Consider the following 27,736-nt stretch of genomic DNA (forward strand, 5'->3'; position numbering starts at 1 on the left):
TCGATAAATGCGAGGTGCTACATTTTGGGAAAGCAAATCTTATCAGGACTTATACACTTAATGGTAAGATCCAAGGAAGTATTGCTGAACAAAGAGACTTTGGAGTGCAGGTTCGTAACTCCTTGAAAATAGAGTCGCAGGTAAACTAATGTCTTAATGTTTTCCAACAAGAAAGAGAAGTTTGTTTCCTATACAGGGGAAAGAGGCTTGAAACTTAATAACAATTTGAAGTAACCTTCTGAAGGAAAGTGGATCTCTGCCAACCAAACACAGATATGGGAATCTTACAAGATAAGACATGAATACAACTCACTTTAAAGTAAGCAAGTCATCAGTGTAAAATTTTCCCTATTTGACTGTCATTGCTTGAGCTTGGTCTAGATATTTCCAGATTTTGTATGTTTTCACGTAAACCTATGAGTGAATGATGAACATGTTCAGCCTACCCTCAAAGCGCTGTGTAGAAAATGACCCTTTCATTTCAGTGTACAAGATAAATTGGTATTTGGTGTTATAACTAAAATATGTTGCACTCCTTATTAGTACAGTCTGTTTTGATATAACATGATAGTTCTGTTCCCAAGTTATAAGAAAATAGTGTTGTATCCAATACAGATAAGGAAAGTTTGTGTTCGACAAATAATGGTCGAAATTCTTCCATCGTATTATAGCCAATTCATGTTGAAGAAACACGTGTTATAGCAGAACCGACTATATAAGACGGCGAATTATCAAACATGTCATTGGTAACCCCCCACCATGCTGACCCCACATCACCAGTTTATTCAAGACTGTCCCAGGGTTATTAACTTGAATTGTTCTCCCTTTTATTTTGGAAAAGGGACTCAGGCCTAGTGGCATATGTAGCAGTTGTATTCGTAGTCCTGAATGTAGTACGGTTTGAGACTGCTGGAATGATTTGAGCAGTCTTAAAAGTTCTCACTATAGCATGGGGTTTTGTTGTTATCTTTGGATCAAGGTCTGAGGAGATTTGATGATCTAATTGAATTAATAATAAGATTTGGAGAATTAGGGCTTCATAAGACCTGCCTCTCGACAAAAACAGACTAATGCTGTATGACCAGCCCTGTTGATATTATTGAGACATAATAGATAAGCCATGAGGAAGGGAAGTTTGTTTTTGATCCTTGCTTTTCTGATTCTGTGCAAATTAAGAAGGATTTTCTTCTGTTTGCCGCATCTGTGATCTAGCAGGGAAGGCCACTGACCACCATTCAGTGAAAAAATCTTGAAGGGCTAACACTGGTCTAACTTATGTTGCATAATTTTTATCAGACCCTTTCGAACCTGTTTTGCGTCGTTCTTACCCTCCATTGCAGAGTAGGTAAGGGAAGAAATAGCAGTGGTGCTAGCAAATAAATTCAATTACATTCTAGCCACAGAAGAGGTGTCAGAGGACTGGAGAACAGCCAGTGTAATGCCATTGTTCAAGAAGGGAACAAGGGATCAACTAAGAAATTACAAACCAGTAACTCTAACCTCATTGGTGGGGAAACTATGTGAAGCAATTCTGAGAGGCAGAATTAATCTGCACTTGGAAAGGCAGGGATTAATTAAGAAAATAAGAATGGTTTTCTTCGGGGGAGATTATCTCTGACCAACATGATTGAATTCTTCAAAGAGGTGACCAGGTGTATAGACATGAAGGCACAGTGCCTTTGATTTGGTCTACTTGGACTTCACCAGATGAGGGAGACGGATACAAAGGGAAGAGCCCATGGTATCCAAGGAAATTTGCCAAACACACAATCCACAATTGGCTGAGTGGTAAAAAGCAAAAGGTGACGGTTGAAGAGTATGTTTCCAACTGGAAGTTTGTGGCGAGTAAAGTCTTATGTTGGGACTCTTGCTGTTTGTGGTTCCCATAAGTAATTTAGACTTGAATGTGAGAGGGTTGATCAGTAAGTTCACAGATGATAGAAAAATTGCAGTGATACGTAGTGAAGAGGACAGCCTTAGACTATAAGAGGATATAGATAGGCTGGTGAGATGGGCTGATCAGTGGCAAATGGAATTCAATGCAGATAATGTAAAGTGATGTACTTGGGCAGGACAAACAAGGCAAAGGAATACATGATGATTGGCAGGATCCTCGGAAGCACTGAGGATCAGAGGGGTTTTGGTGTGCATGTTCACAGGTGTCTTAAGGTAGTGAGCTGAAAAATGTGTTGCTAGAAAAGCGCAGCAGGTCAGGCAGCATCCAAGGAGCAGGAGAATCGACATTTCAGGCATAAGCCCTTCAGGAATGAGGAGGGTGTGCCAAGCAGGCTAAGATAAAAGGTAGGGAGGAGGGACTTGGGGGAGGGGCGTTGGGAATGCGATAGGTGGAAGGAAGTTTAGGTGAGGGTGATAGGCCGGAGAGGGGGTGGGGGCGGAGAGGTCAGGAAGAAGATTGCAGGTCAAGAAGGCGGTGCTGAGTCCGAGGGTTGGGACTGAGATAAGGTGGGGGAGGCAAAATGAGAAAGCTGGAGAAATCTGCATTCATCCCTTGTGGTTGGAGGGTTCCTAGGCGGAAGATGAGTCGCTCTTCCTCCAGGCATCGTGTTGCCATGGTCTGCGATGGAGGAGGCCAAGGACCTGACGTCCTTGGTGGAGTGCGAGGGGGGAGTTAAAGTGTCCAGCCACGGGGCAGTTGGGTTAGTTGGTGCAGGTGTCCCAGAGGTGTTCTCTGAAACATTCCGCAAATAGGCGGCCCGTCTCCCCAATGTACAGGAGGCCACATCGGGTGCAGCGGATGCAGTAAATGATGTGTATGGAGATGCAGGTGAATTTGTGAGGGATATGGAAGGATCCCTTGGGGCCTTGGAGGGAAGTAAGGGGGGAGGTGTGGGTGCAAGTTTTGCATTTCTTGCGGTTGCAGGGGAAGGTGCCGGAAGTGGAGGTTGGGTTGGTGGGGGGTGTGGACCTGACGAGGGAGTCGCGGAGAGAGTGTGGTCTTTCTGGAACGCTGATAGGGGAGGGGAGGGAAATAGATCCTTGGTGGTGGGGTCTGTTAGGAGGTGGCGGAAATGACGAAGGACGATACGATCTATCTGGAGGTTGGTGGTGTGGTAGGTGAGGACCAGTGGGGTTCTGTCCTGGTGGCGATTGGAGGGGCGGAAAGTGGAAAAAATGCAGTGGAGAGCATCGTCAACCACATCTGAGGGGAAATTGCGGTCTTTGAAGAAGGAGGCCATCTGGGTTGTTCGGTATTGGAATTGGTCCTCCTGGGAGCAAATGCGGCAGAGGCGAAGGAATTAGAAAAATGGGATGGCGTTTTTACAGGGGACAGAGTGGGAGGAGGTGTAGTCTAGGTAGTTGTGGGAGTCAGTCGGTTTGTCGTAAATGTCGTGTTGAGTCGGTCGCCCGAGATAGAAATGGAGAGGTCTAGGAAGGGGAGGGAGGAGTCTGAGAACAGGTAGATAAACCAGTTAAGAAGGCATTTGGTATACAGAGGAACCTCAATTATCCGAACTTTGGATTATCCGGACAAAATCGCAAGGTCCCGATGCTTGGCTAAACTGTTATCCGAACATTCTATTATCCTAACAGAATACTTCCCGCTTGTGTCGTTTGAATAATTGAGGTTCCTTTGTACTTGCCATTCTTGGTTGAGGCATAGAGTTTAGGAACAGTGAGATTATGCTGGAACTATAAAACATATTAGTTAGGCCACACTTGGAGATGTGTGGAATTTCTGTAAAATCCACGTTATAGGCGGGCTGTGATAGAACTGGAGAAGCTGAGAAGATCTGTCACATTGTCCGGACTGAAGAGTTTCAGTTAGAGAGTGATTGGACACACTCGAGTTGTTTTCCTTACAGTTGAGGAAACAGAGAGATGATGATTGAGATGTATAAAATTGTAAGGAGCATGTGTAGTTTGATAGGGGATTCATGTCCGGGACAATAAGTTTAAGCAGCAGAACGGGGTTGTGAAGAAAAATGTTTTCACCCAGAGGTTGGTGGTTATCTGGAACTCATTGCTTGTAAGAGTGGTAGAGGCAGAAACTTTTGTGGCATTTCAAAATTTAGATATGTACTTGTGATGCTAAGATGTACAAGGCAATAAGCCAAGTGCTGAAAAATAGGATGACAGTAATTAAGTGAATGTTTTAACCAGTGCAGGCACAATGGTTTGAGGGTTATTTTCTTGCTGTAGATTATTATAGCTGTATTATGACATTTTTCAGTATTTGGGCAGTTACTCATTTTGCTTGGTAAGAATACTTAGTCATTTTACAGGTTTTATTTAGTTCTTTGATTTTAACAGGAGAAGTTCAAACTCGCTGTATTTGTTTGGCTTTATTTTCATATTATCCTGGCCTCCTTGTCAAAAATGAAATGAGCTGTGTATTTACAAGAGCAGCAGATAAATACCTGTTACAACATGGGGTAAACCCTCTGCTAATTTAAACCAGTAACACAGAAAAGATTCATCCCATGCTGCAATCTGTTAAAACTTGAGAGGCAAAGAACTATCCCAAAAGTCACTATTTAAAGTAAAAATTAACAACTTTATTCTTTAAATCTAACAGAGAATATTAAAATTAACTACTATTTATTACCCCTTTCTCTTAATCCTATCTTTTACCTCCCAATCTACAGCACTAGTCCAATTTTTAAAAAATCCAGATTAAGATTTACAACAAAAAATCGTGTTTCAAAACCAGTCAGCTTTGCCGAGTTTCCTCTGTAGATTTTCCTCTGTAGATTCTCTCCAGATTGGTTTCTAAATTCTGCAACACAGACTCCCCACAGACAGGTACCTCTCAGAGAGCTCTTGAGCTAGCAGCCTATATATGTTGGTCTTTTGGCAGCTCTCTCTTAACTATTCAAAATATCCAGTTTATGCCACAAAACATCAGATTGTTTCATTGGTTTTAATATTATCAAAATACTAACTTCAAACTTCATTGGAGTTTGGTATCTTGGGGCATAATTTAAACTGATTGGCTGCATTTGAATTAGTTTTTGTCTCATGGCAACCCAACTACTCTTTGTGTGGACCCTGTGTTTACATTGTTACCTTGCTCAGAACACTTCGTGCTGTGTCAGGCAGTTTTGCTAACTTTTCAACACTCTCAAAGGTACAGTACCTCTACACCTTCACAACATACCATGCCTGACATTTTTTTGTTCGAGTTTAGTTCCTAATTCTTACATTCTGGGAATAGTTCTGTGGTTCCATCTTCACAGTGAGAATGCACATTGGGGAATAGAATAGTGTCTGGTTCATTCTCCCTACAAGCATAGTCTTTTCATCTAGAAATTTGTCCAATAATTTGTATCTCGGGCTCAAAACACATTGTAATAATAAGGTTTCATGGGAAGGGTGAGTTTTAAGTGTTGCAAATAATAGTTTGATTGGAAAAAATAATTGTTTGGTTGGTGAATAAATTTGATAAAATGCCTACTGTTGGTCCTCAATGGCAATAAGTCAGTTGGACTTATATTACTTTGACCCTTATCCTCTGATCAACATTTCATTTTCAAATATTGTTTAGGATTAATATATCCTCATGCAAAATAACAATGAAGAATACTGAAAATACTCTGAAGATCTGGCAAAAGTTCGTGATGTAACAGATTCACAGTTAGTACAGAAGCAAATGGCATTGTCGGGATCAAAAGTAAAAGATCAGTGATAAATAGAAAATACATGATAATGCAAAACAAAAGACGCATTTGTTATGAGACATGTGAAGAAGCAAAAGATGTATCTAGAGTAAATGTTAATCGGAAATTCCTGAATCAACATTGGATTTGTTCCTGACCAGTCAGTATCTGACTGCTTTGCTATTAGAGGGCTAAAGATAGGGAAATAGACAGTGTATAGTGAATTCATTCTGGCAGGATGACAGGCATTCAACATAATTGTTTTCCCTGCAGTGTCGGAGGCTGAGGGATGACCTCATAGAGGTGTATAAAATCATGAGGGGCATGGATAGGATAAATAGACAAAGTCTTTTCCCTGGGATGGGGGAGTCCAGAACTAAAGGACATAGGTTTAGGGTGAGAGGGTAATTATTGGGCGGCACGGTGGCACAGTGGTTAGCACTCCTGCCTCACAGCGCCAGAGACCCGGGTTCAATTTCCGCCTCAGGCGTGGAGTTTGCACATTCTTCCCGTGTCTGCGTGGGTTTCCTCCGGGTGCTCCAGTTTCCTCCCACAGTCCAAAGATGTGCAGGTCAGGTGAATTGGCCATGCTAAATTACCCGTGGTGTTAGGTAGGGGTAGATGTAGGGGTGGGTTGCGCTTCGGCGGGGCGGTGTGGACTTGTTGGGCCGAAGGGCCTGTTTCCACACTGTAAGTAATCTAATCTAATCAAATAAAAGAGACCTAAGGGGCAACTTTTTCATGCAGAGCGTGGTACATGTATGGAATGGGCTTCCAGAGGAAGTGGTGGAGGCTGGTACAATTGCAACATTTAAAAGGCATCTGGAAGGGTATATGAATAGGAAGGGTTTGGAGGGATATGGGCCGGGTGCTGGCAGGTGGGACTAGATTGGGTTGGGTTATCTGGTCGGCATGGACAAGTTGGACCAAAGAGTCTGTTTCCGTGCTGTACATCTCTATGACTCTAATACTAACAGAAATTGCTAGAGAAACTGAGCAAGTCTGGCAACATCTGTGGAGAGAAAGCAGAACTAATCTTCAGTCGAGCGACCCTTCTAATTTTCCTAGCCCATTTACTTTCCTTCATACTTCTAAAGTTTTAAGAGAGGTTTTCTAAAAGAGAAAGTCCATTCATTTTCATTATTTATTTTGATGTTTTCTAACTGTCTTAACTCATGCTTCTACTTGAATATTTTTTCAATTATCTCAGTGACTAAAAGTAGACATAGCACACAATTTACAGGTTAACAATGTGCCTATAGAGCTTTGACATGAAAAGATCTCACACTCGTCTGCTTTTCTTTTATTGTCCTCCAATATCTAGATGAGGGTTGAATTAGAACCCAAACCTCTTCCCCTGGTTGGTTTAGCCATCAAGTATATCCAACAGCCTCTTAATCAGTGTCTGCACATTTACCCTCAAGATGAAATAACTGTATCTGCCATAATTCTGGCCATGGGAAATACTATATAAATCCTTTGAAAAATCTTTGTCTCATTAGATTCCATTACCACGCTCAATATAAGGTTCAATTTTGATAAGCGAGATATGTTTATGGTTAAAATATTTTTAACTCAAATATACAAAGACTCCAAACAATTTAAGTAAGTACTGGTAAATGCTGCTTTATTTTTGACTCAATCTTTCCACATCACCACTAATGATCATGTGCTTGTCTGCCATTACTGTATTGGGTCATCGTAAAGGCACTAACTTAGTGTAGTGTCAGGGAGTGGTGATTCTGCATACAGATTGTTTCTGTTAGTATTGCAGTGGGGTCTATTTTTGAAGAAGTTTGACCTTGTTCATGGTAGAATTCCTGTGCTGTCTTTTATCATGTTGGTATTTTGTTTTTAAAATAAAATCCTTCTTTTACTTATGTTCTTGCTGCAGCTAACAACTGACAACTTTGTCATTCAGCACTGTAATCATTTCAGTACAGTAGTCATATTTGAAAAAGTAGGTTGGGGGAAGAAAAGGTTGTCTGAAAGGGAGTTATTTGTGATAATGTTGCCCATGCCCTTATGTTTTACCTATTTGTCCATAAGAGTTACCATTAAACTATTCAGCTTAAAATTCTTTATTTACTGAATTGAAAGTTTCTTGTCACATGAAAGATCTGAATGGATGCTGATTGCAAACTCACGAATGTAAAAAAATCATAGGGCAAACCTGACTCGTGTCTGCTTTATTTCTTTAGGCTTGGTTTCAAATAGTAATTGGCAAATGTTGATAAGTAGATTACCTTCATGGTTGGGTTCTTCAGTATAGTGAGACCCAAAGAAGGGCAGAAAATATTTTTGTTGAAGTATCACTGTTGAGAAATAGTGATTTATAATTGCAATGATGCAAAACCAGGCAATCTAGTTTCAGAATTTGTCAATGTTACTAAGTTGTGTTGATAGGCTGGCCAAAAATAAAACTTGGGACCCCAGTTGTCGCATATGTGCAGTACAACCAAAATGTGATGTGCTAATCTGTATTTCAGAATATCATAAGTTGATCGGAGGTATTTCTATGGTCTAGTGGCAACGTTGGTCTATGTTTGCTGCCAAGTAATGCCTGTTATGCTAAAGTCAGGAAAGTTGATTATCAATGGAGGTCTGAGAGGTTTGTTAAAGCCAGTATTTTTTGGCTGTTCAAAGTCAATGTCTGGACAAGTATCACTGAAAATAAAATGAGGGATTTGCATGCATGCACCACTGTCTGCTTTTATCAAATCAACGGCCAGCTATGAGCAAGATCTGAAGATCTACTAATATAGATATCTTACCAGTCAAACGACAAGTGATGCATCACAGTAATGCTCTTTCCACTTCATTTTCTTGCTTTTATTGGATCTTCTCATTTCTGGTATATTCTTGGGATATCTATCTTGATTTTCTGACTATTTAGCCTTGGGGATAGCTACTCTTCAGCACATGCCCCAAGAATGTTTTCACTACAGTAGTTTCACAGTTCTCCATTAATTCCTTGCTTAGCTGAGTGATGACCTGTATAGTTTTGGTAGCAGAAGTCAAGTGTGTGTTGTGAGTAAATCAAATTGTTGTAATATGCATTCGACTTTCCAGTTCCCAGTACCTCGACAAAGGTCAGGCATCCCTTTCTTTTGTCTGTTAAACTTTCTATGTGTTGTTTTTATGTTGCTCAGGCTAATGCGCCTTGATTGAGCATTGTGCAATGCTTTCTTTTATATTGTTATTTAATACAAAATTTAATGTTCTTCAACATAAAAGTGTATGCATTTAACTATAGAAATACAATATAAATGTTTTTTTAACCAAATCGCTCCATGTCTTATTGTGTTTGTGTATGTTTAAAATATAGACCTCCAGCCAACCAGATATAGAGACTGAAATTATGTCAGCACTCTCCGATCCACAGCTATTGCCACCTGAACCTGTTGAACAAGAGGAGACGAGCACTATCGTGGCATCACGAGGGAACATGGGCAATAAATCAGAAGATGGTTTCGAGGAAGTTGATGAATTTGGTTACAGTTGGAGTATGTAATTTATGAAAAAAATTGAAACATTACAATAATGCACATCACGCATTAACTTTCCATCTCAATGAATTGTCTTTAAATGCAATTATACTACTAAATCAGTATATAATCTTAAAGGACAATACTTTCAATATGAATTATTCTACTGCAAATACTCCAATCATCTTATTTAAAAGATTGCATGGTTACTGTTTGTTTACATCTCTTGGCCTTTTGAAAATAAATTTATTTTAAGTTTGTTATGGATGCCTAACATTCTAGATTCTAAAATTTGGCAAAGAACTATTTTCTGAGAAGCTTCACTGCATTGGTGAATGTCAGCCAGTATTCTTAATAATAATATGAAATTAGCATGTTTTAATGAATATACTGTATAGGCAGTCAGAATTGGATGTTGAACGTAACTAGCTCTTCATAACTATCCAGAATGAAGAAAATTATGTCTCTTCACTACAGTGTAACCTTGTTTTGTCAGTGGCAGCTAGTCATTAAGTCAGCTTTCAATTTTGTTTCTCTGTCGGGCTAAACCGTGAACTGGGAGAGAGATTTTCTTAACGGAGTTGCATGTCTTTAAAGAGGTTGGAACAAGTACTTTGCATTGTAAATGCATTCCTCTGCCCATAGATATATAGTTTAATAAGTTATCTTTATTTGGCTGTATTGTGATTATTCCCTGCATAGCAATGAACAGTTTGAAACAGTTGTTTCACATCTCTTACGATATTGTATGAAGAATGCTGTGTTGCCTAATCCAAATTAACTAATTTCTTACATCTGCATTGCCTGCAGTATTACACCAAGCAAAGATTTTGTGTACAAGAATAACAAATTCTGACTCCAAACTTAAGATTCTTTTTTAAAAAATTGATAGATCAACTATCTAAAGCAAGATATGTCCTTAAATATCATTGTCCTGTTTATGACTTCAGAGGTGATTACAAATGAATGTCCCCTGCTCGTTACTGGAGGCTTAGGGGAGGGGGAGTGAAGAAATTAAAACAACATTTTTTTCATCCAAAACCAGGTGTCATGTAAAATTAAATGATAAGCTAAAGTTGAAGAGGAAGGGGCACAGTTATTAAAAATAGTTACAATGTGGGAAACAGGTCTACGGATGAATAAGGCAAGCAGAGGAGAACTGAGAGCTGTTAAAATCACTTGACAAATTCACAATATTCCACAAACAAGAAAAATGTTAGAAGTGAGTTGAGATTTCTGATGTGAACACAGCCAATTAGTCAGGATAGGCTTATATTAGCAAGGGTCCATAATAATTAATTACACAATTTGCATAAGTTTTAAAAGGACAGCCACAGGAAGAATTGGACTGAGTTGGAAACAGAGGAAATCTTTGTGAAGGCAGAAGATATGGCTGAGATACAAAGTGACTAGTTTGAACCGGACTTCACCTGAAGAGGAAGATTCTGCCAATGTTACATGGAAGATGAGCTGGAAGGAAATGGAATAGGATGAAAAATAGTGGAGATGTTTAACATGCTACCAGTCCTCAAAATAGAAAAGATGCTTCGTTCAAATCAGATCCATCCCAGGTCACTGAGCAAACTAATTATCAAAATTCTAATGCTCATGGCTAAAGCCTCCCAACCTTGGATCTTGAGATAGAAGAGTGATGCCAGATGATGTCAGGATTGCATTTCTCTTCATGAAAGGAGAGAGGAATAAATTTATCAATTAAGTGCTTCCAATCCTACGACTAAGTTATTTGACACTTTTTTTAAGAATGTTCATAAATACCACCTTTTGTTAACATGTTAGTGTCCCAAATTTGCATTTTCAAAGACATTTGAAGTTTGTAATTGTGATGTTCCAGTATGTTGTGAATGTTCAGATGATTCTTCAAAATTTAAGAAAAGCAAACAATAAAGTGCCTGCAAATTATGTGATCTTTGATAGTGTCAGCTGCAGTCAGACCTGAAATAGAAGCAAATAGTTAAATGTACACATTCTCTGCCATCCAGAAAACACTCATATTAAGGATCATCATAAGTACACTATTCAAGCAGACTTGTATTTTTGTTTTGCCATGAACAAAATACATATTGAAACTCACTGCATCTTAAATGAATGTGAAGAGGTCCTCATCAGTCATTCTTCCGTTAACATAGCCTGTCATCCAAACACACAGGTCGTTGCTGCCTCAAGAATTTCCCGTTGTGAAAAGACATAATGCAGAAACGCATGACTTGTTCAGAAAAGAGACTTGTAACAGGTCACATGGATGAGACAACCATCTTTATTGCCTACTTTTAAAGACCTAAGAATCAGCTCTGCAAAATCTGAAAAATCACCTGAAAGCCATCAAACCAGTTGCCAGACAGGTGCACAGCCAAATTAGTAATTAGCTATACCTTAATTTTGAGACAGACTCTCTGTAACTTGTTCCAATTTCAAGTTTACTTCAGAACCAATCTCGTAGGAAGTTAACTGTAAAGGAGCTTCATAATATAAGAAGAAATCTCTGCTTAGCATTCATCCAAAACCTCAACTAAGAGACTGCACAGATGTGGTGGATGGCATTATGGAACAATTGAACATTGCACTCATTTTTTCTTCTTTATCTTTATCTAATCTTTACATGAGTGATATTATATGAGGTGAATGCATGAGATGTTATGTTTTAATCACCAGAGCAGGTGTTGAATAATAAATAGCCTTTAATTGAAATACATTAAAAAAACTTGCTTTTGGAATTTCTTAAATTGCAACCATTGCTGTTAGGGTAAGAAAACACCTCATATACAAATCATGTTCCATTCTGGCAACAAAAAGGAACACATATTGAGTCTATGACAAATTCAGTGTGGCAATTCAGGATGACTCCATTGCAAATGACCAAAGTTTGACTCTAATTGGAAGTAGAATGGAAAATTATCATTTAGGCAAAGTCATTGAAACAAAAAAATGGGATTACAGCAAACTTTGAGGATAAACAGTAGAAAATGGATGCTTGTTTCTGATGTGAAAGCATTCCTGTAAGAAGAAAACTTAACTCAGAAAAAAATTGGCAAACAGCTAAGCAGATAGAAGTTAATACTGTATGATAAAATCTGTATGATACAAATACCCATGCTACTGAACATGCAAGTTACTCCTTAAAGCAAATCATAATTGTGAAAGCCGCAACAAAGGTACAAATCCTGCTAGCCCAGAATTAATCACACGATACAATTTGGTTTTGTATGCCTCAAAACCAATCTCTCAGCATACTGTTGTTATTACTGGGTTCCCCCCACAATTGACCAGCATAGGCTTGAAACTTAACTTCACCTGAATATTCAATATTGATAGAATGCAGGGAGCGAACCTGGACTCTTTCCAGAGATCTAACAATAATATTTCACAACTTTATCCTATGAAGGCTATAAGAGCTGTTGAAGCTTTGCAGACCACCTGACGAAGCAGAACCTCCATCAGCAGATAACTGCATTTGAGAACTAAATGTCTGTTAGTGACCATTCTTGAACCCTTGTGGACCGATGTTGATAAACATTCGGCAGATAATGTTTAACTGGGATTTTTAAAAATAAAAAACGGTAAATGTGATAGTGTAATAACAGCGGTGCCTTAATTACTGCTTGAAATTGCCCAAGTGTGAATGAGGGGACGTAAGTATACATTTTAATTTAGCATTAAAAGGAAACCATACTTGCTATATCACATGCCAATATAATGTGCTTTCAAATAATACTCAAAAATGTTTGCACAGAAACAGACAATAAACTGCCTGCTTAAATTCATGTTGCCTTTGGCATGATCACCTGAAACTCGAGCAAATATCTAATTAAATATGAACATTCAATACATCTAACAAATTCATACATGACTTTCTTTAAAGAATAGGCCACTACCAAAAGAGCTAAAACATCAAAGGAAGCTCATATTTTTTTGTTTATTTGGAAATGGGAATGTAATGGCTTTCTTTAGAGAACGGGCTACTACCAAAATAGCTAAAACATTAAAGGAAGCTCATTTTTCTGTTTATTTGGGAATGGGCAATGTAGCAAGTCACACGTGAAAAGAAACACCAAGCATCAGCTGTCCAGATGCAGAGTCCATCTTAAAGCCATTTAACCAACTGCCAGACAACTGCACAGCCAGAGTTTATAAAAAAGTAAAAAAAATCAGAAAGATAACAAACTCCTGATTAAATTACCCTTTATTTAGTGTTCTTGTGGTGCAATGAGTGTGTCCCTACCTGTGATAGGAGGCCAGGTTCAAATCCTAACTCTTGCAGAGGTATGCAATAACATCCTTGCAAAGGGCTGATTAGAAGATATTTGAATTACCCATTACCTTATCTGGGCTCTGATTTAGAACTTGTTGCAGGTCAAATGGGAAAGGCAGCTGTTTGCAAAAGATCTTGCAGGGATTCAAACTGACTTTGAGATACTTCTTCAGCAAGACTGAGTTCCATGACAGTGAGACACGTTCTGTAAGAAAACCCTTTAACCACTGCTGTCAATTATGCACCCAGTAATCTGCAAAACCTTGAAAGGGAATGACGATGATCTCTGTCTTCTGATCCACCTTCAAGTCAGCCTGGGAAATCCGCGAGTTTCTAAGACCGTCCATGCTTCCAGAGTAGCAAGTCAACTTGGAATCATCGTTTTTCAACAAAATGGAGAATGTGTTCCCTTTTATGCTTACTATTTTATATCCAATTTTGGGGAGAGTGTTAGATATGGATGAGTCATTTCATTCATCGCTGAATGAGGTGTATGCAGGAATATCTTCACTTTGAAATCAGAAGCTGACTGCTGGATTATTAAATTCACTCAAAATTACTTTGAGGGAAAGAAAGTACAAGCATCCACAAACAAAAACATTTGATCATGGGCAAATAACCATCTAAAATTTGTTAGTGACCATAGCTCTTCTTTGAAGTAGGTGAAGGACTCTCTTCAATCTTCAATCACCTGAAAACGAATCTCCTGCAAAGTTGACTGCAGCAATGCTTGCAACTAACTAAGGAAACCTCTGCTTTACTTCACCTAAAGCACTAACTGATCTAAGGAACTACAAACCTGTCACAAAAGAGAGACTATTACAATTGTACATTGTAATAATATTTTCTTTCAACTATATTCAGTATGTGTGAGAGAATCAAATTATTGAAACACATGTTTAGAAACCCCTACACCAAATGTGGGATAATCAATAAACTTTAAGACTCTAAAAAGCTTTCTACTGGAATTATTTTTATTAGGATAATCGCAGTTAAGGAGAAAACACCAACAGCTTGCATTGCAAAATGCATTGATCACAGGCAATAAAAAGGAACACATTCTGTCTGATACATGGAAAAAGTTGTCAGAGGAAATTTGTTGAAGTGCTTATAGTTAGATCATTTTAAAGCCATTTGGAGAAGTACATGGATAGGAAAGGTTCAGGGGGAAATGGGCCAAACGCAGGCAAATGAGACTAGGTCAGTTCAGGAAACCTGGTTGGCATGGACAAGTTAGGCCAAAGGATCTGTTTCTGTGCTGAATGACTCAATGACCGTATGCTTCTATTTTGTAGAGAAAGTTTATTTCTGCTGCTGATTTAGTTCTACTTCTGTTCTGTTTCCACAACCACTAATTGGACAGTGATTGCTAGTGGATTAATGCAAATCTTTGAAGGTGATGGATCAAGTTGGGAAGGCAGTTAAAAAGGCAAATGGAATTTCTGGCTTTGTAAATAAATTAGTAGAGTACAAAAGCAAGGATTTTATGCCAAACCTATATAAACCATTAAGAGTACTGTGACTAATACTTAGCACCACATTTTATTAAGAATATAGAGGCCCTAGAGGATACAGATTGTTTAAAATATCAGCGGTGAAACACTTGAGTTTTAAATCAAAAAGGTTTGTGATGGTATAAGGAGGCACTGCTTCCAGCTGCAGAATTGTCCTCCAACCAGGGAATGTAGACAGTTCCTATGATCTGGATGCACAGCCTGAATGGTGGTGGAAGCAAATTCATGAAACGATCCCAGAAAGGAATTGGAAAACTATTTGAAGAGGGTACATTTGCAAGATTCTGGGCAAGGGCAGAGGAGTGAAACCAATTTCAAAAATGCTTCAAAGAGCCAGCATATGCAATTTGGGCTAAATTACTACCACCTATATTGTTCCTGTATTGTTTTGCTAGTTAATGAAGTGTAAGAAAATTCTGAATTAGTTACAAGTGAAATGTAATTGGGGTAGCATGTCGAACCTGGCTTTAAAATTAAGTATGATATTCCTTACACCTTGAAACAGGAAGTTCTTCTCAGGTGGTGGCACAAAGTGGACATTATTGGACTGTCCACCTGTTCTGTACAATGTGTAAGATTTAATTTCATTGTCAACAATGAAATTGAATATCAAGCACAGTATTAGACAACCAGAATGGTACCACTACTTTGGACCACCATTAGAAATAAATTTCTCACTCCAGTGGGGCGCATAAATATATGCATGCACAAAGTTTGTGTGTCCAGATATTAGCTGAAACCTTTATTGTAATTTGTATTTCAGAGCGGTGGCTGCAAAGAAAAATCATAATTGAAATACTGGCAAATGCATTTAATGCGAACCTTTATGAACGTCTTTTTCAGGCACACCAGGATTAATTTTTCTTCATTGTAACCAGAAATTAGTATATTACATGAAACAACGAGTAATTCTCCCCGTATCTGCGTGGGTTTCCTCCGGGTGCTCCGGTTTCCTCCCACAATCCAAAAATGTGCAGGTTAGGTGAATTGGCCATGCTAAATTGCCCATAGTGTTAGGTGAAGGGGTAAACGTAGGAGTATGGGTCTTGGTGGTATACGCTTCGGCGGGTCGGTGTGGACTTGTTGGGCCGAAGGGCCTGTTTCCACACTGTAAGTAATCTAAGCTAATCTAATCTAATCAACCTTGAAGTTTAAGATAATTACAATTAACTGAGAATGCGGCTTTTTTTTTACTTTTCAAGAGAGCAATATTTATTATGATAAGAAATGCAAAAAATAAAATGATTAGTAGGCTTATGGTAATTTCTAAATGTTTATTTAGTTTTTGTAGACTAGTAAGATCAGAATAAATGAATGGTTGCATTTCTAAAGCATCTATACTGGAAAGCTGAAATGGTATAAGTAGTGTAAGCAATTAACTGAGGTGAGTTTTTGTAAATCTTTTACTTTATTTTTCTGATCTGCACAATCCATGAAGAAAAGATCAGACAACGGTATGGAAGCTTGATGGGAGAGCTACATATGATTGAACTGGAGAAGGGAAAAAGTGGGCTAGGTCTGAGCCTTGCTGGAAACAAGGACCGATCCAGAATGAGTGTTTTTGTAGTTGGCATTGATGCAAATGGAGCAGCTGGTAAAGATGGCAGGATAAAGATCGCAGATGAGTTGCTAGAGGCAAGTATCTTTCACTGTGAATGTTTTACACAACTGCTGCAAAAAAGTGCACATGACTTATATTGATCAAATGAATTGTGTTCCAAAAATCTTTCTCATTTATCTCCAAAGAAGTGAAACATAACATTTTATATTACCTCTTGTAACATTTTTTTATATAATGAATAAAGTAGTTCAGTAATTTCATAATCTGATGCCACTTTGAACAAAAGGATTATTGCAACATTGAAAGATTTTTCACTAGAAATGTCTTCTCCTTCTCCATCAATAAAGTTATATCAATAATACATATTTAATGCAGGAGTAAATATTCAGCTCCTCAAGTATTCTCTGCCATTTAATGAGATCATGACTGATGAGATTGTGACCTCTACTTTCCTGTCAACTTCTGATATGCTTTAATTCTCTTGTTTGTCAAGAATTTACCTGACTAAGCCTTAAAAAAAGCTCAATCTATTTTCCTTACTGCTCTCTGGGAAGGGAATTCCACAGACTAATGGCTCTTTTAGAGGTTAAAAAAAATGCTTCATCCCCACTTTAAATCGGAAGTCCCTTATTTTTAAACTGTCCCTATTTCTAGTTTCCCATAATGGGAAATATCCTTGCAGCATCTATCCTGTCAAGTCTCATCATGATCTTATAACTTTCAATAAGATCATCTTTTACTCTTTGAACTCTAGATGGAAACAGATAAATTTGTCGAATCTTGCCTCGTTACACGACTCCTTTTATCACTGAAGTCAACTGAATGAATTCTTCCCTCTACTATTTCAAAGGCAATTATATTCTCCCTTAGTATGGAGAGTGAACTGTGCACATTAATTCAGATGTGGTCTCAACATTACCCTGTGCAATTGCAGCAAAATATTTATCTGCTTATATATTCCATTCTCTTTGTCATAAGCAACCGTAATCCATTTACCTGACTAATCATTGCCATACTGTATGCTCATGTGTTGTGGTTCATGTGCCAGAGCACCCAGATCTCTCTTCCTCACAGTTCTGTTGTCTTTTTATTTTAAATAATAGCTGTTTTTCTATCCCAACTGCCGCATTCTGACCCACCTGCTTGGAATTTGTGCTGGGACATCAACTACTTATAATTCATGTCAAATACTTGGATGGAAGGACATAAATGTGTTGCTAAATTTGCTGATGACACAAAGATACAACTTAACTCAGTTGTAAAGGGGCAGAATCTTGTACTGTCCTGGAAGGGAAAACTTAATTGCATGGAAGGCCAAATTCAGAACCCCGACATCAAAACTCCACTTGACAATCTGAAATAATCCATCGAAGTCAACGGTCTTTTTCCTGTTGGATAGACAGTTTCCAGAAGATAGTGAGAACTAGATGCTGGACGATCAGAGTGTATAAAGAGTGGAGCTGGAAAAAGCATAGCAGGTCATGTAGCATCAAGGAGAAGGGGAGTTGACATTTTGGGTTGGAACTTTTCATCAGGACTGGGGAAGGAGAAGGGGGCTGTGAAATAAATAGGGGGTGTGGGAAAGGTGGGTGAGATGGAAATAAGTGGATGCAGGTAGGACGTTGGTCAGTGATTGGTCAGTGGGAACTGTGGGGGCATATAGGTGGGAAAGAAGATGGATAGGTAGGGTCAGGTTAAGGTGGTGGGTTTGAGAGGGAGGGTTGGGGTGGGGGCGGTTGAATTTGGAAGCTGGTGAATTCTATGTTAAATTTGTAAGCTCGTGAGGTGGAAGATGAGGTATTCTTCTTTCAGTTTGTGTGTGACCTTGTGTTGATGGTGGTGGAGGCCCAATATGGAAATATCATTTGGGGAATGGGAGCAGGAATTGAAATGGTGGGCAACCGGAATGGTGGGGTTGATTGGAGTGTACAGACCATAAATGTTCCTGAATCAGTTTCCAAGATTGTGCTCAATCTCTCCGATGTAGAGGCGACCACTTCGGGAGCAGCAGATGCAATAAACCAGGTTGGAGGAAATGCGCATGAATCTCTGCCTGATTTGGAATAATCCTTTGGGGCCTTGCACGGAGGTGAGGGGGGTGGTGTGGGGCAGGTTTTGCATCTCCTGTGGCCATAGGGGAAGGTTCCACGTTTGGAGGAAGGGTTGTTGGGGTGTATGGACCTAATGAGGGAGTTGTGGAGGGAACAGTCCCTGCTAAAAGCAGATATCTGAGAACTGAATTGTCTTATCTTTTTTGTAAAATAAATTCACGCCAGAAGTTCTGATTAATAGAGAATGTCATTTGGTATAGTGCCAAATAATAGTTTACAGTTTTGCCTTTTTTTCCATTGCATCTCTGTTGACCCATCGATTTATCTATTTTCCTAGTTCACTTGAATTGGCTCTGTATTCACACTTTTATAATTCCCATTACTTTAGTCTAAAACATTAGCCTTAAGTCCACTCTTCTCTTCCCCAAATTGAATTTGAAGTGTTATAATCACTGCTCCTGAGGGGCTACTTTTCTAAGAGATTATTAATTAAGATAATCTACCTACATTAAATTCCAGACCCACAGCAATGTGCTTGATTTGTAATTGCCGTGAGCAATTAAGGATGTGGAACAATATTGGCCTAACCAATCATGAATCAACAGGTTTAGAATGGCCTGCTCTTTGTTTGGCATAATAATATGGTGAAAACTTATCTTTCAGGCAACTTTGCCAATCTTATTCATCTATTCAGTTTACGTATACATTAGTATCACTTTACTTCTCTCACGATCACCAATTATTTGTTATTGTATTCCTTTTCTTACAGTATATTTGTTAGGAGGTCTATAAACAACTCTTAAGTGGCTTTATACCTTTGCTAGTTATCTCAGCCAAACTTATTTTATATCTTGATTTTCAGGCTTAGTCATTTCTATTATTATATTAAGATCTTCCAGTTTTTTTTAATCGTGTTTTAATTGATTATTCTATTCAAAGTTTCTTTCCCTATCACAAAGTAGGATCAGATCCCATTAGGTGCCATTTCTAAAGAGAGTTGAAGAATCACTGCTGACTGTGTTTTGTTTCTGATACTCTATTCTCAGTGCAGTTGCTCTGTTGTTCCATAATTGAGAAGGTGTTATGTTCCCTGACCTTTATGCTTGTCATCTAGTGTGGAACTTTAAAAGTACTGATTTTAAGAAATTCTTTTTTATTGCATTGCAATCACTAATTCACCAAGAAAGAGCATTTCTAAAAGAAAACAAAGATTTTGTCCCTTGTACTTAATTTGAAAAGAAATGTTTCTGTGTTAAACAATGCTGATTTATAAATCTTAGTAAAAATGAAAAGCCTAAACTCTAATATCAAAACGTAATGGGATTTTACACTTTCTGCACGCATTATGCGTTTTTAAGCTGTTGACAAGGTTGGATATTTTTTAATATCCCCTATTTTGCTTAATTTTCAGATAAATGGGCAATTATTATATGGTCGTAGTCACCAAAATGCTTCATCAATAATCAAAAGTGCGCCACCAAAAGTAAAGATTATTTTTATCAGGTAGGTTCAGTTTATTTGCTAAAATAGCATTTGTTATATGCAGGATGGATGAAAAAAATCTTAATTCCTTATTAAAATAAGACTCAATTTTGAAAGAAAATTGTATCAATCTGTTATGCTTCTTATCATGTAATTCTATGTACTTTGGGGTTTCTGTAATAAATTATTAAACTTGTGATTGATTTGTTTGTGGGGTATGGATGTCGCTTGCTAGGACAATATTTGTTGCCCATCCATTCACATTGCTGTGGGTCTAGAATCTCATGTAGGTAGATTAGATAGGGTAGCAGATTTCTTCTCGAAAGGGCATTAGTGAACCAGGTGGTTTTATCACAGTTAAAAGTGGTCATCATTAGAGTAGCTTTTAATTCCAGATTTTTCTTTGAATTCAGATATCACTATCTACCATTTTAAGATTTAATTCCATGTTCCCAGAACAATAGCCTGAGGTAGTGGGATTACAAATTGAGTGACGAAGCAGGTATGCCATTGATTGCCACAGCTCCTCAATATAGTATTACAAGGTAGTTTAATTAGCACGATCCAGAATTCATTACATTCTGAAACTGGTTAAAAAAAACAAAGTTCATTCATCGGAAGTTCTATTTATGTAGTTTGGAATGTAGATATAAGTTAAACATCTGGCTATTGCCTTTAGATGCTAGGGATTTGCATTAGACAAGTAGTTTAAGTTTGAGCAGTTTCCTAAGTTTCCAGATCCACTTTCATAGCAATGTCTACAAATGGCACAATGTTTGCCTTTTGTGGAGATGGTTGATGTCAGGGGAGAGCATTGGTGCAGGATGAAGTTGGGCTTACCACCTACAGAAACTGAACATGAGCAGACCATGGCTATGGGTGACTGCTGAGGAAAGCTAATTAGAAAGCTTGCTCGGGTTCTTTGACCCTTTGTTCCAGTTGTGTAGAAGGCGGTTAGGACATCTAGCCCTCATCCCTTACTCTTCACCCATTTCCCATGGCCTTTGGTGGGGAGATCTTGTTTCACAAACTTGATCGAGTTTTGAGGAAGTAATGAAGATGATTGAAGTGATGGATGCTGTCTATGTGGACTTAGCTAAAACATTTGACAAGATCTTTCATGGTAGGCGAGTCCAGAATATTAAGCCACATGGCATCCATGGTAGGTTGGCAAGTTGGATACAAAATTGTCTTGGTCATAGAAGACAGAGGATATTTGTGGAGGAGTGTTTTTCTGACTGGAAATCTGTGACCAGTGGTCTGCAAGGATCAGTGCTGAGATCTGTGTTGTTGGTATTATATATTTTAATATATATTTTATATTTGTACAAATGATTTGATGGAAATGTAGGTGGACTGTTTGGTATGTTTGAAGACAAAAAATAATGGAGTTATGGATAGTGAGGAAGTCACTATCAAAGGATTTAGCAGAATATAGATCAGTTTGAAAATTGGACAGAGAAAAGGCAGATGAAAGTTAATCTGGACAAGTGTGAGGTGATGCATTTTGGCAGTCAAAGTAAATGGCAGGACTCTTAGGAGCATTGATATACAGAGGGAATTTGGGTGCACATCCATGTCTCTCTGAAAGTGGCAAACACAAGTAGATAAGGTGATCAAGAAGGCATACAGGATGTTTGCCTTCATTGGTCCAGGCCTTGAGCCTGAAAGTTGGCAAGTCATGTTGCAGCTGAGTAAAACTTTAGCTAGGTCACATTTGGGAATATTGTGCGCAGTTCTGGTCATCACACTACAGGAAGGATTTGGAGGCTATGGAGAGAGGGCAAAAGAGGATGTTGCCCTGGATTGGAGTGTATTAGCTACAAGAAGAGGTTGGACAAACTTGGATTGTCTTTGCGAGAGTATCGGAAGTTGAGGGGTGACCTGATAGAAGTATATCAAATTATGAGATGTACAGTGGGGTGGATTGTTCGAGTCTTTCTCCCAGGGTGGAATTGTCAAAAAGCAGGGGGCAAAGGTGAGAGGGGAAAAGTTTCAGGTGATAGAGTCATACAGCATGGAAACAGACCCTTCTGTCCAACTATTCCATGTCAGCCACACTCCCAAATTCGTCCCCCTTGCTTGCATTTGACCCATATCCACCAAACCTTTTGTTTTCATCTACTTATCCAAATGTCAATAACTGTACCTGCATCCACTACTTCCTCTGGCATTTCGTTCCACACATGAAACACTCTGTGTACAATGTTGCCCCTCATGTCCTTTTTTAAAACATCCTCCTCTCATCTTAAAAATATGCGCCCTAGTTTTGAAATCCCCCACCCTAGGGAAAAGACTCATGCTATTCACTTTATCTATGCACCTCATAATTTTATAATCGTCTATAAGATCTCCCTTGAACTTCCTCTGCTCCAGTGGAAAAAGTCCAAGCCTATCCAGCCTAGTTTTATAACGCGAACCCTCCACTCCCAGCAATATCCTGGTAAATCTTTTCTGAATCCTCTCCAGTTTAATAATATCCTTCCTATGGCAGGGTGACCAGAATTTCACACAGTACTCCAGAAAAGGCCTCACCAATATCCTGTAAAATCTCAACATGATGTCCGGACTCTTATACTCAAATATCTGAGCAATGAAAGCAAGCATGTTAAATGCTTTCTTAACCACCCTGTCTAAGTACATAACTTCAGTTATGTACCGAAACACCGGGGCAGCACAGTGACTCAGTGGTTAGCACTGCTGCCTCACAGCACCAGGGTCCCAGGTTCGATTCCAGCCTCGGGCGACTGTCTGTGTGGAGTTTGCTCATTCTCCCTGTGTCTACATAAGTTTCCTCTCGGTGCTCTGGTACCTCCCACAATCCAAAGATGTGCAGGTTAATGAATTGGCCAAGCTAAATTGCCCACAATGTTCAGGGATGTAAAGTTGTTAGGTCATGTGTCTGGGTGTCTTCAGAGGGTCAGTATGGACTTAGTGGGCCGAAGTGCCTGTTTCCACACAGTAGGGATTCTAATACACTGAAGTCAATTTTGTATCCAATTGGTAAGCTCACCCTAAATCCCATGTGATCTAACTTTACTCATTAGTCTACTAGGCAGAGACTTCAGTAAAATTCATATAAACAATGTCTATGCTCTTTTGGTCACTTCATCAAAAACCTCAATCAAGTTAGTTGACACAACTTCCCTCGCACAAAACCATGATGACTATCCCTAATCAGTCCTTGCCTTTCCAAATGCATATAAAACCTATCTTCCAGAAACTCCTTCAACAACATACCCACCACTGATGTCAGGCTCACAGGTGTATAGTTTTCAGGCTTCTCCTTATAGCCATTCTTAAATAAAGGCACATTAGCCACTCCCCAGTCCCCTGGCACCTCATCAATGATGTTAGATGATATAAGTATTTTTACAATGAACGATACAATTTCTCCCCTAACTTTCCACAATGTGCGAGGAAAGTTTCTTTTACACACCTGGAAGGTACTGCTAGGGTAAGTGGTCAAGCCACAGATGATGGCAATGTTTAAAAGGCATTGAGACAGACACATGGACAGACAAGGAATTGAGGGACACAGACCATGTGCAGGCGATGAGATGAGTTTAGAATGGTATTCCGATTGATGGAGCAATGGTAAGCCAAATGGTTTGTCCTATGCTGTACTGTTGAATATTCTATGAGTAGCGAGAACAGCTCACAATGTCAATTTTCATTTGAACCAGGAAAGGAAGTTTGGTCCTCTACTTTAGTGGGAAAGCAAGTTGCAATGAAGAAATAAGCAATGTAAAGGTGAATATGGAGAAATTGGGTCAATGAGCTGAAATTTGGCAGATGAAGTTTAACATGGATAAGTGTGAGGTTATACATTTTGGTCAGAATAATAAAAAGACAACTTATTATCTAAATAGAGAGGAACTTCTAAATGCTTTGGTTAGACAGATCTTGGTGTTTTCATGCATGACTTGCATTTGTAGCGGATCATGAGGACAACAAATGGAACTTTCACATTTATTGCTAAAGGAACAGTGTATAAAAGTAGGGAAGTGTTGTTGCAATTGCACATGGCAGTGGTGAGACTGAATCTCGATTACAGCGTACAGTTTTAGTCCCTATCCTTGAGGAAGGATATAATTGCTTTAAAGGCAATTCAGCGAAGGTGCACTAGATTAATTTATGAGATGAAAGACTTGTTTTATGAGGAGCGATTGAGCACAGTCTAGGTCTCTACTTACTAGTATTTAGAAGGATGAGAGGAAATTTATTTGAGGCATATAAGGTAAAGGGAATTGACAAAATAGACACAGAGCAGATGTTTATTTTTGTGGGGCAATCAAGAACAAAATGAAGAATTATTTTTGTCAGAGGGTCATGAATCTGTGGACATGGGGGCACTGAACTAATTTAAGGAAGAAAAATTTTTAATGGTTTAACAAGCTATGGGGAGCAGGCAGGAAAGTGGAGTTGTGCTGCTGGGGAGAGATGAGTTTGTAAGTAAGTGTTATCACTGTTATAGTTGAAAAGTTAGTAGTCTATTCATGCTGTGAGATGTTGCTTTAAGGTTTGTGACCGTTCTAAAATTATAAGGCTGAAGTCAAGTGCATGACTGGTAGGTAAGGGACTTAATCTACAGAAGTTGATTTTACTTGCATATGGGGTTTTGCTGAATAGTGCAATGTATGAGGCTGATGGTGCAGTTATCAGTCCATTTAAAGTTGTATTTATTGACCTTAACCATATGTTTAAAGTCATTTAATTTATTGTGGCATCCATGTCCTCAGAGCTGATCTCCTTGTATAGTGTTATGCTATCCCTCCCTTTTTGAGAGTTTGATCGAGAGTCATCCTGACTCCCTGCATGTCATGCTTCCGAGTTCACACTCACTTTGAAGGTGATAGTTCCTGCTGTAGTCATAAAGAATCCTATCTTTAAACAACAGAAGCCAGTGCTAGGTAGTTACAATTTTGGGCTTGCTGATGATGCATGCAACCAGTAAACAGAAAAGTTAACACTGGCTTCATGCAGCAATCATGCTGTTGACCAGCAGCTCAAAGACAAAACGCTTTTCATCAATGTGCACAAACGGATCACATTGTGATCTCTGCACCTGTTTCTAGGATTATCAAATGTCTCTTGACCCAAATGAGATATAATTTATCTATAGTGCATTATTTGGTCTACTTCAGATCCCAAAGATGGTATATTGTGTAGATCATTTATGTCCTCACTTGATCTAATTTCTGTCTATGAAATTAGAAGTGCAATTTTATACTTTATCTGAACTTACTGAAAGATTTCTGCCTTTTTCATGACCTAAATTGAGTAAACAAAAAAATCACATATTACGTAACTGCCGACAGAGCTTTTGGAAATATGTGCATGCCACAACAATAGCCAGCGGTGTTTCCTTTGATCCTTGAATGCCACTGATTCTTTCATTTTCTGTGGCTCTTGTATTAGTATGGTGTAACATTTTTATAATACATATGCACAGTATGTATTGGTTCCTTCTTTCTTTTTCATCATCTCTCCCCCTCACAAGCACAGTAAAATTATTATCCAATTTTCATTCAACAAATCTATTCCCTGAATGCATTTTGTATCTATTGTTTTAAAATTTCACACACAGCAAATCTGACTGGAAAAGCTTGGGCAATACATCATTTGTTAAGGCATTTGGAATCATGTTAGTGTTCAGAGCAAATTAAATTTAGTTTCTCCTTTTCATTGCCAATGTTTGTATTTCTTTTACAGAAGCACAGATGCAATCAATCAAATGGCAGTCAGCCCTGCAAAATTAGCTGATATAATCACAGCTACTTCAGGAGCCCACCATGAGGTATATGATTAAGTATCATTACAGTAATCTCGTTTTGTCCTCTGGTAAACACTTAACGATTTCCATTCTATGAAGAGATATGCAGTTTTACCAATGAAAAGTATGCAGTTCATTTCTCTGATGCTGATCTTTGAAGATAATGTAAATCCATAGTGTGTAGGCAATTAACGCTTACTATGTAGATATTTTATGGCTTAAAAACATGAATGGGAAAGACTTGACTTTATGTTGGATACTAACAGAAGAGAACTGACTAAGCACAATTCTCATTGTTCAATTAACTCTTTAAAATTATACAACATTTTGAGATTTGAACCTGGCAAAAAATCTTTTCTCCATTAATGAAATTTGATTATCTTTCCTAATACTATGATGATTCAAACTAAAAATATATATTTTCTATCATAAATTTTTGTATTTTAAACAGTTATGTCTTATTTATAAATATATTTTCATTATTCCTCCTGTTAAACTTCCCCGTAGTACACGTGCCTGAAAAACAAGTTTGCTGCATATTATACTGTAGTTAGTTGGCAGGAACAAACTAGAGGGGGAAGGATTGGATTGTTGTGTAATTTTATATTAGCTGATAAGACAAACAAAGCAAGTTCTCTATGATTCTAAGATTAAAAGATATCTTTGATATATCATACATCTGTATGACTAATGTTTAAAGTCACGATGTTGCAATAACTACAAACTCTATTACTATTATTGATGGCAAGTACTACTGGATGAAATTATATTTTCTGGCTTTATTTTCAAGAAAGAGCCAAGTACATCATTATCCCAAACTGAAAAGGATCTGACTTTGTTTAAAAATTCTCAACATATTCTACTTGCTAAGGTAAATTTATTGCAAAAAGTATTAATTATATCTTTAGAACTGTAGAAAATAACGAATGTAGACATTATGTCATTAGATGTATGTAAAGGACACAGGTATGTTTAATCAAACCGTATTTTGTGAATAGGATAACTTGAACTTCTTTACAAATTTCTTTCTATTCCATCAGACAACTGAAACTGCTGCTCAGCAGGCCTTTGCTGAAGGTCTTGAGATATTAGCTATCAATACAATTCAGATGGTGACATAAAGTACTTCTTTGAAGACTACAACTATTTAACCTCTCCTGGCTGAGTTAACTTTGTGAGTAGGAATGTGCAGGCTGTTCAAGAAACCTAACAGATTGGGAGAGTGTTGATTTTAGACACAAGAGCACTTTTGTCTGTCTTTATTCTTCTTTCATGGGATGTGGACATTGCTGCAAAGGCAGGCATTAGTTGTCCATCTCTAATTGCCCTTAAACTGATTGTTTGTTCATTCATTTGAGAGAATTAAGAGTTAGCCATATTACTGTGGGTCTAGGATCACATGGAAACCAGACAACAGAAGTAGATTTTCTTTGCTGAATAAAAATAGATTATAGAAGTAAAAGTAGGCCATTCGACTCCTCAAACCTGCTCTGCCATTCAATATGATCATGACTGATTGTTGAGCTCAATACTCTACTCCCACCCTCCCGACATATCACTTGATCTCTTTAATCACAATGGTGAGATCTACCTCCTTAAAATACAATGCTTTGGCCTCAACCATTTCCTACAGTAGTGAATTCCACAGGTCCGCTACTCTCTAAATGAAGAAGTATTTCCTCATCTTAGTCCTAAAAGATTTATCTCTTATCTTTAAACTATAATCTGTGGTTCTATACTCCCCCACCATTGGGAACATCCTTCCTCGATCTAATCTGTTGAATTCTGTTAGAATTTTATAGGTTTCTATAATATCTTTTCTCACTACTCAAACATCCAGTGAATAAAAATCTAACCTACACTATCTCCCTTTATACGACAGTCTTGCCATTTAGGAATCAATTTGCTAAACCTTCACTGCATTGTTTCTACAGCAAGAACATCTTCCTCAGACAATGAGACCAATGTTGGGCAGCACA

At 38.3% G+C, this 27,736-nt stretch overlaps 1 protein-coding gene across 23 annotated transcripts in view; it reads left to right on the forward strand.

The window, feature by feature from the left end:
* The window catches only part of LOC140487612 (multiple PDZ domain protein), a 359,969-nt gene that overhangs the window by 260,925 nt on the left and 71,308 nt on the right, over positions 1–27,736 (forward strand). For 22 of the 23 annotated variants that reach the window (XM_072586923.1, XM_072586922.1, XM_072586956.1 and 19 more), the window contains 5 exons: positions 8,947–9,124; positions 16,326–16,522; positions 19,911–20,002; positions 25,697–25,781; positions 26,548–26,628. In XM_072586923.1, the coding sequence (XP_072443024.1) occupies positions 8,947–9,124; positions 16,326–16,522; positions 19,911–20,002; positions 25,697–25,781; positions 26,548–26,628 (633 nt within the window). The remainder of the gene's footprint in view (positions 1–8,946; positions 9,125–16,325; positions 16,523–19,910; positions 20,003–25,696; positions 25,782–26,547; positions 26,629–27,736) is intronic. The other variant, XM_072586963.1, reaches the window with a different exon arrangement.

The sequence above is a fragment of the Chiloscyllium punctatum genome, chromosome 2 (assembly GCF_047496795.1).
Source record: "Chiloscyllium punctatum isolate Juve2018m chromosome 2, sChiPun1.3, whole genome shotgun sequence".
In the NCBI taxonomy this organism is placed as follows: domain Eukaryota; kingdom Metazoa; phylum Chordata; class Chondrichthyes; order Orectolobiformes; family Hemiscylliidae; genus Chiloscyllium; species Chiloscyllium punctatum.